Below are 9718 nucleotides of genomic sequence, written 5' to 3'. Positions count from 1 at the left end.
TTACACTCAATTTTAGCGAGGAAAAACTGGCATGGCCATTTTAAAAGGGTCCCTTGACCTCTGACCTTAAGATATGTGATTGTAAATGGGTTCTATGGGTACCCACGAGTCTCCCCTTTACAGACATGCCCACTTTATGATAATCACATGCAGTATAAATGTGTTATTTTTTCCCTATTCTAAAATGGTGTATGTGAATATTTCTGCATACTCGGGTCCCTAAACAGTCTTGAATTACATCAATTGGGTTTCACTGTAAAGCTGAGACTCTATTTTTTTTTAATTTGACCTCACTGCATAAAATGACCTGTGGTGACCTCTAGGATAATCACAGCCTCACGAAACTTTACAGCCACAAACTACAGACCTAGAGCATTCAGAGGATGGATGGCTTTCCTAGCTAGATTGACAATAACGGGGTTTCTGAGCAGTTTACACAACAGAAGTGCTCGCCATCCAATCGCCGAAAAATGTAATTCTTGCAGAAATCTCCAAATGTCAAAAGTTTTTGATCCCAAATCACAGCATGGCTTTTCTGTGGTGTTCCTCAAGTTCTTGGTGTCTTAATGTTGTATTTTGGAGGGATTATTGATTATTTTTATCAATTCTCCAGTGGTAAAAAATTAAGCTTAAGGTTAAATTTAGCACCAAATCTATGTAACAAATGGTGCCAACCCCAAAATTGCTGCAACAACTCATGAGACATAATAGAGCATGGGAATGACCATCATATACTTCTATCATAATGTTGTAACCCCTTATACACTTTCACTATTTATTTTAATTAATTCATTCATTCATTCATTCATTCATTCATTCATTCATGTTTATTTCTGATTTATAACTAGAACAACTTGACACACAGTGCTGAGCTACATCTCAACTTAATCTTCAGGTTTCCAGCTTTCAGGTGTACACCGCTTCTATGTGACATCTACTGTTGAGCTGCTATCTCCCCCTAAAGACCCCCTGTACCCCACTAAAAAAGACTAAAACGGGTCTGTTGTTGGTCTCAGAGGGTTAAATCAGGAAAATGCATGAAATGTTCAAACGCAGTGAGAAAAATGGAAACACTAAGAACAATAAAAGCTGTATTCTATGGTTGTATGTCTATGGTTGTATGTCTATGGTTGCACGTCTATGGTTGCACGTCTATGGTTGTACGTCTATGGTGTATTTCTATGGATGTATGTCTATGGTTGTAAGTCTATGGTTGTATGTCTATGGTTGTATGTCTATCGTCTATGGTTGTGTGTCTATGGTTGTACGTCTATGGTGTATTTCTATGGATGTATGTCTATGGTTGTAAGTCTATGGTTGTATGTCTATGGTTGTATGTCTATCGTCTATGGTTGTGTGTCTATGGTTGTATGTCTATGGTTGTATGTCTATGGTTGTAAGTCTATGGTTGTATGTCTATGGTTGTATGTCTATGGTCTATGGTTGTGTGTCTATGGTTGTATGTCTATGGTTGTAAGTCTATGGTTGTATGTCTATGGTCTATGGTTGTGTGTCTATGGTTGCATGTCTATGGCTGCATGTCTATGGTTGCATGTCTATGGCTGCATGTCTATGGCTGTATGTCTATGGTTGTATGTCTATGGTTGCATGTCTATGGTTGCATGTCTATGGTTGTATGTCTATGTTTGTGTGTCTATGGTTGTATGTCTATGGTTGTAAGTCTATGGTTGTATGTCTATGGTTGTGTGTCTATGGTTGCATGTCTATGGCTGCATGTCTATGGTTGCATGTCTATGGCTGCATGTCTATGGCTGTATGTCTATGGTTGTATGTCTATGGTTGCATGTCTATGGCTGCATGTCTATGGTTGCATGTCTATGGTTGTATGTCTATGGTTGTGTGTCTATGGTTGTGTGTCTATGGTTGTAAGTCTATGGTTGTATGTCTATGGTTGTGTGTCTATGGTTGCATGTCTATGGCTGCATGTCTATGGTTGCATGTCTATGGTTGCATGTCTATTGTTGTGTGTCTATGGTTGTGTGTCTATGGTTGCATGTCTATGGCTGCATGTCTATGGTTGCATGTCTATGGTTGCATGTCTATTGTTGTATGTCTATGGTTGCATGTCTATGGTTGCATGTCTATGGTTGTATGTCTATGGTCTATGGTTGTGTGTCTATGGTTGCATGTCTATGGCTGCATGTCTATGGTTGCATGTCTATGGCTGCATGTCTATGGCTGCATGTCTATTGTTGTATGTCTATGGTTGCATGTCTATGGTTGCATGTCTATGGTTGCCATAGTCTATGGTTGCAAGTCTATGTTGTATGTCTATGGTCTATGTTGTGGTCTATGGTTGCATGTCTATGGCTGCATGTCTATGGTTGCATGTCTATGGCTGCATGTCTATGGCTGTATGTCTATGGTTGCATGTCTATGGTTGCATGTCTATGGTTGCATGTCTATGGTTGCAAGTCTATGGTTGTATGTCTATGGTCTATGGTTGTGTGTCTATGGTTGTATGTCTGTGGCTGCATGTCTATGACTGCATGTCTATGGTTGTATGTCTATTGTTGTATGTCTATGGTTGTATGTCTATGGTTGTATGTCTATTGTTGCATGTCTATGGTTGCATGTCTATGGTTGCATGTCTATGGCTGTATGTCTATTGTTGCATGTCTATGGTTGCATGTCTATGGTTGCATGTCTATGGTTGCAAGTCTATGGTTGTATGTCTATGGTCTATGGTTGTGTGTCTATGGTTGTATGTCTGTGGCTGCATGTCTATGGCTGCATGTCTATGGTTGCATGTCTATGGCTGCATGTCTATGGCTGTATGTCTATGGTTGCATGTCTATGGTTGCATGTCTATGGTTGCATGTCTATTGTTGTGTGTCTATGGTTGTGTGTCTATGGTTGCATGTCTATGGCTGCATGTCTATGGCTGCATGTCTATTGTTGTATGTCTATGGTTGCATGTCTATGGTTGCATGTCTATGGTTGCAAGTCTATGGTTGTATGTCTATGGTCTATGGTTGTGTGTCTATGGTTGTGTGTCTATGGCTGCATGTCTATGGTTGCATGTCTATGGCTGCATGTCTATGGCTGTATGTCTATGGTTGCATGTCTATGGTTGCATGTCTATGGTTGCATGTCTATGGTTGCAAGTCTATGGTTGTATGTCTATGGTCTATGGTTGTGTGTCTATGGTTGTATGTCTGTGGCTGCATGTCTATGACTGCATGTCTATGGTTGTATGTCTATTGTTGTATGTCTATGGTTGTATGTCTATGGTTGTATGTCTATTGTTGCATGTCTATGGTTGCATGTCTATGGCTGCATGTCTATGGCTGCATGTCTATTGTTGTATGTCTATGGTTGCATGTCTATGGTTGCATGTCTATGGTTGCATGTCTATGGTTGCAAGTCTATGGTTGTATGTCTATGGTCTATGGTTGTGTGTCTATGGTTGTGTGTCTATGGCTGCATGTCTATGGTTGCATGTCTATGGCTGCATGTCTATGGCTGTATGTCTATGGTTGCATGTCTATGGTTGCATGTCTATGGTTGCATGTCTATGGTTGCAAGTCTATGGTTGTATGTCTATGGTCTATGGTTGTGTGTCTATGGTTGTATGTCTGTGGCTGCATGTCTATGACTGCATGTCTATGGTTGTATGTCTATTGTTGTATGTCTATGGTTGTATGTCTATGGTTGTATGTCTATTGTTGCATGTCTATGGTTGCATGTCTATGGTTGCATGTCTATGGCTGTATGTCTATTGTTGCATGTCTATGGTTGCATGTCTATGGTTGCATGTCTATGGTTGCAAGTCTATGGTTGTATGTCTATGGTCTATGGTTGTGTGTCTATGGTTGTATGTCTGTGGCTGCATGTCTATGGCTGCATGTCTATGGTTGCATGTCTATGGCTGCATGTCTATGGCTGTATGTCTATGGTTGCATGTCTATGGTTGCATGTCTATGGTTGCATGTCTATTGTTGTGTGTCTATGGTTGTGTGTCTATGGTTGCATGTCTATGGCTGCATGTCTATGGCTGCATGTCTATTGTTGTATGTCTATGGTTGCATGTCTATGGTTGCATGTCTATGGTTGCATGTCTATGGTTGCAAGTCTATGGTTGTATGTCTATGGTCTATGGTTGTGTGTCTATGGTTGTGTGTCTATGGCTGCATGTCTATGGTTGCATGTCTATGGCTGCATGTCTATGGCTGTATGTCTATGGTTGCATGTCTATGGTTGCATGTCTATGGTTGCATGTCTATGGTTGCAAGTCTATGGTTGTATGTCTATGGTCTATGGTTGTGTGTCTATGGTTGTATGTCTGTGGCTGCATGTCTATGACTGCATGTCTATGGTTGTATGTCTATTGTTGTATGTCTATGGTTGTATGTCTATGGTTGTATGTCTATTGTTGCATGTCTATGGTTGCATGTCTATGGTTGCATGTCTATGGTTGTATGTCTATTGTTGTATTTTGGAACTCGCCCCTGAACAACGTGTTACGTTTCCATAGTGACGTCACATGGGCTCCACCATGTTGTAGGAAATGCAGCGCTGCTGCTGCTCACTGTCAGATTAGAGTCTAATCCAAGGAGGAGGAGGAGGAGGATACTCTGTGAAGACGCTGCTGCTGCATCTTGGACGGACTCTCGGGTGTTTATAGATCCTAACTAAAGGCGACTTTAACGTGTGTTTGTTCTACATGAAGCAGGCTGCTGGTTGAAGATGAAGCAGCAGTTTGACTCTCTCTCTCTGTCCTACATATTAACATGTTAGCTGGCTAACTAGCTGAGAGAGAGTAACTAGCTCAATCGGATTAGCAGCCTCCCTCTGCGTTACCTCAGGCTATTATTTACTCTACTTGACGACTAGCACACAGCAAACAGTCGCCTTTAAAAAGAAAAAAGAAATGTGCATTTCATTTCTCCATCCTTGTCCTCCTCACTACTTTGTGCTGTGATTCTTCGCTAGCTTTAATGTTGCTGCCAGCTAGCTCGGTTATTAGCCAGTGAAGCCAACAACCAGAGCTGCTCCGCTAGTTGACGTTAATCTTCACTGTTTGTTGGAAAGAGCCAACAGAAAGTACCTTAGTGCCTCCGACCAGCGACAGAAGAGCCGAGCTGTCAGGCTGATGTGCTAGCTCGTCTCCGGGCCAGCCGGCTGAGTTTGAGTCCCTATATTCGCCTTCAGAGACGGAGCAGAGATGTCAGGAAAGGATAAAGACAACAAACAGGAGAAACAGTCCACGACGGAGCGGCTCGTTAAAGGTGAGTGATTCCTGCACATTGTACAGTTACAGTAACGGTTCTCCTATTATCATCATCATCATCATCACCATCATCAAACTGTCTCTGACTGGAAGATAACATGGACTGAAACCACCTGTAGCTATGGGAACAACTTTGTTTAAAGCCCTTCCTGTCAGTGTGTGGCTAACTATATATGTATATATGTATATATGTATATATGTATATATGTATATATGTGTATATGTATATATGTATGTATATATATATATATATATATATACCAGCAACTTGGTTAAAAAATCTTCAAAATTAACAGATTTTTTATTCAATATTAAAATAATTAATCGTACACCAGAAATTTGGCTAAAAATCTGAAAAATAAACAGCATTTTTATTTAATTTTAAAATAATTAATCGTACACCAGAAACTTGGCTAAAAATCTGAAAAATAAACAGCATTTTTATTTAATTTTAAAATAATTAATCGTACACCAGTAACTTGGTTAAAAATGTTAAAAATTAACAGCATTTTTATTCAATATAAAATAAGTAATCGTACACCAGCAACTTGGTTTAAAATCTTCAAAATTAACAGAATTTTTATTCATTATTAAAATAATTAATTGTACACCAGTAACTTGGTTAAAAATCTTCAAAATAAACAGCATTTTTTATTCAGTATTAAAATAAGTAATCGTACACCAGCAACTTGGTTAAAAATCTTCAAAATTAGCAGAATTTGTATTCAATATTAAAATAATTAATCGTACACCAGCAACTTGGTTAAAAATCTTATATATATATATATATATATATATATATCCATCCATCCATCTTCAACCGCTTATCCGGGATCGGGTCGCGGGGGCAACAGCTCCAGCAGGTATAATAATGGTATATATATATATATATATATATATATATATATATATATATATATATATATATATATATATATATATATATATATAATGTAATGTAATCATCAATTCTTTTGTATAGTCCATTATAGTCCTATCCATTGGGGTTTCTAAGCTGCTCCCTTCTACCAGGAGATGCTCAGAAATGGGGGTGAATCAGGGCATCAAGAGTATCATCTCCATAGTTGTCCAATGCTATATGTAATACACCACCATGTGCAGAATTCAAAGGCGAGAAGTCATCCTATATCGGTGGCCAATCTCCTTGACATTTAGGATGGATGAAATCTTAATTCATGAGGCCCGTAGCTCACTCAGGGCCGGGAATACCCGAGGTCTGCTCAGGTTACCAGCAGAGATGGATTCCTTCACACTGAGGTCGTCCTGGCTCATTGGACAGACAGGACACCATTTGTTGTGTCTGCCTGAGACAGGACAGGCAGAGCCAAGTCCGAGGTAGCTCCCAGGAGAGAGAACCCAACCCCACCACTACTACCGCCACCACCACCACTACTCACTTAATGCCAACGCAGCCGACATCCCTGTCTGTCTGCAAGGGCACTGGGAGAGTGTCCTTCCAGGGGACTGGAATGCTGAAGTGTGAGCCAGTAGGGAGAGGGTGAGTTAATTGTGGAAAGAATCTCCCCAGTGATGTTCCCAACATGGCCAGCCTCATGGTGGAGAGAGAGAATAGGAACAACGTGACCGGGAAGAAGAGAGGGAAGAAATGTAGACCGCTTTGCTTTAGGGTGCGACCTGAAACCAGTGTTGGTCCTGTATTAAAACGTCAGACACAAGTTGTTGCTATCCACATCATGCATGGTTCAGAGTACGTGGTTGTAAAATCAATAAAGAAAATGCATGAAAATAATGCAAACTATTGGTGTAAAATATCCCTATAGGTGCAAGGTTGTACAATTTGGACTCTACTAGTTGTGTATGTTGACATGGAGTGGCAGCGATGTTTCCAGTGTGACTGGTGGCTCTAAGAGGGCTTAACTGGTGACTACCTGAGACTAATGCTGCTCTGCTTGTGTAAGTCAACAGTTAAGCTCATTCACTGCAGTCGACCTGGTACCTCCATCACTGGCTCATTTCATCAGATGTTTTTCTCCCCAGTGTGAACATATTGTAGACTAGTAGGTGGGATGCCACCCACATCTGTTTGTTTTTAATCTCTATTTCTCGATGTGACAAAGATCCATGTCAACTTTGACACAAATCGAAGTGGACCGTTGCTGTGTGTCAAAGCTGATCCTGTGCGTCTGAAATAAAACCAAAGAGAGAGGCCAGAGGGGAATGTGCGCCCGTACTACCACAGCACATGATTGACTGACAGAGATGACGAATAAACCCGACGCCTGGCTCTTTAGCTAGCGAGGCTAATACATTCACTGATAATTAGAGCAATCTGAAGTGGACTTCATGATTCATCCAGCCACAGTCTGCTCCATTCATCTCTACCCAGCCGCATCTTTGTAATTCAATCCTCCTCTATTGTGTTGATTCTGAAACAATGGCGAACATATTCTAGACCCGGGCTCGTATCACTGTCCAGAACATTATCCCGGGTGGGCAGGATGCTCGATAGTCGTGTCTTTGTGTCTCCACTCGTTTGTTGTCATGCCAGACAGTGTGGGTGTTGATGCAGAGCAGCCGTGGCGGCCCGATGTGTGTCTGTGGGTTTCAAGAGTTCATCAAACATTAATGCTAATTAGGCCAGGCAGTTTTCTAATAAGAAGCCAGTCTCAGGGCGCTGGCAGCTTATTATTTTTAACAAAACATTTTTCTTCGTCGTGGTTGTGTGTCAGAAAAATGAGCGTCTCTCTCTCTTCACATTGTCTGCACCGTTGTTTTCTCTCAGCGCACAGTGTCGTCTGTTTGGATTGAGCGATGGTGTTTATCTGTGTTTGAACAGACGGGTGCAGCCTTGATTGTACAGCAAACCTACACAGAATTTATTATTATTGTTATTATGGGGTGGAAGGGGGGGGGCCCGGCTATTATTGACCAGCGTGGCTAATTACTGCCAGCTTCCAGGCAAATCCTCGTAAATTTGGTCAGCGTGGTCGCAGCTTGAAATGTTTGACGGTCTGGTTATCTCTTATGGAGCCTATTCTGTGTCATCACTTTTTTCACAGAGTCTGCTTTGTTCATATCGGAGCTGCTTCAGTGCTTCAGTGTGACGAGGCTCTTCAGTAAGCAGCCCCTGAATCTGGAAGCCCTTGCTAATAGAGGCTTTACCTAATCTGTTCTTAAGGCTCGTACCTCAGCTTACCGCTCTGTTCGCGGCCGTGCCTCGTAGGCCTGCGAGCACTTACTGTTTATTTATACCACACTGGTCAACGCACGACAGCTTGTCCTCAGCACAGGCTAGCCAACTGAGCTCTATAGCTTCTCCACTGCAGGCCAGGCTATAGTCTGTGGCCTGACTAACATCAAGTGCCAGAGTCAAACACCACTTCCCAGTCCCATATTCACAGCTTTATTGAACCAGCGATAAATGGAACAGCGTGTGTTTAAACAGCTATATAACAAACATCAGCAGTGGATCAGCTTCTAAACTCTCGATTCCCAGACTGAGACACAATCCTGAGTGAGAAATACATGAGGCTACCTCGGCACTGATTAGCCAACGCACCCACACTCAAAAACTCATTAACGCTGTTTTTCATATTGCACTTTGGTTCTGCTGTGTGTGGGTGTGACAGCGTTCTCAGAAAGCCTCCCTCTCTCCTCTGCTTGTTCGCTGCCTCTGGAACAGCTTATCGCACAAGGAGTGCTGTTTTCCACGAGCTGATACAAGTATTTATGTCACATCTGATGGCACGGGGTGTCCTGTGTGCACTGACCTGGTGATGAATTGATCATATCAGGATGAAACCTTCAGTACAAAGTGTATTCTGTGGAAGGTTTTCTCTGTTTTTTTATCATCACATATTTTTGCTGCACGAAGGCAGTCGTTTCTAACACTCATATATTATTTTTTGCACTCTTCCATGTAATGTCTATGCATGCCTTACAGACGGTGTTGACAAACCTAGCTGGCTAGCTTTACACCATACAGTGCTTAATTGGTGCCATAATGTATTTGGTGTGTTATTAGGCATACCAGCTGTAATCCCTTTTTACTTTGCAGGCCCTGGACGTGGGAGCGCTGGATCACACTCTACTATTGTGTTGAACATTTGCAGCTTAGTGAGTCTGCTTTTGCAGCTTTATGAGCTGATGAAGCTGCTCCAGTGTTACACTACTTATCTGCACTGCGGACTACTTGAATTTTAGCCTTTTTTTAGGGTTCGTTACAACTTTTTCATACATCAACACTTAATATAATTCACTGCATTAATGCTCCATTTCGGAGAGTTGGATTGAATTATGCTTACATATTACATTATACGGGTGGGAAAAAAATCAATTCACATATGTATCATTGTTTTTTACAATTCTGAGATAGATGTTTTAATACCAGAATCGATATATTTGCTTCATTTGAGTCTATGTGGAGGTAGAAGGAAGTTACCGCTTTTGTTGTTGTAGTCTGAGTAACGGCGACGTCATATC

General features: G+C 41.3%; 1 protein-coding gene across 3 annotated transcripts in view; it reads left to right on the top strand.

Moving 5' to 3' along the window:
* The first annotated feature begins 4542 nt into the window (after window positions 1–4542).
* Window positions 4543–9718, top strand: part of ppp3cca (protein phosphatase 3, catalytic subunit, gamma isozyme, a) — a 31358-nt gene continuing 26182 nt past the window's right edge. For all 3 annotated transcript variants that reach the window (XM_037778082.1, XM_037778081.1, XM_037778080.1), the window contains exon 1: window positions 4543–5252. In XM_037778082.1, coding sequence (XP_037634010.1) covers window positions 5189–5252 — 64 coding nt within the window. In that variant the 5' untranslated portion in view covers window positions 4543–5188. The remainder of the gene's footprint in view (window positions 5253–9718) is intronic.

Source organism: Sebastes umbrosus, chromosome 8, assembly GCF_015220745.1.
Source record: "Sebastes umbrosus isolate fSebUmb1 chromosome 8, fSebUmb1.pri, whole genome shotgun sequence".
NCBI classification, from domain to species: Eukaryota; Metazoa; Chordata; class Actinopteri; order Perciformes; family Sebastidae; genus Sebastes; species Sebastes umbrosus.
This window is presented reverse-complemented; position numbering and strand designations above follow the sequence as displayed.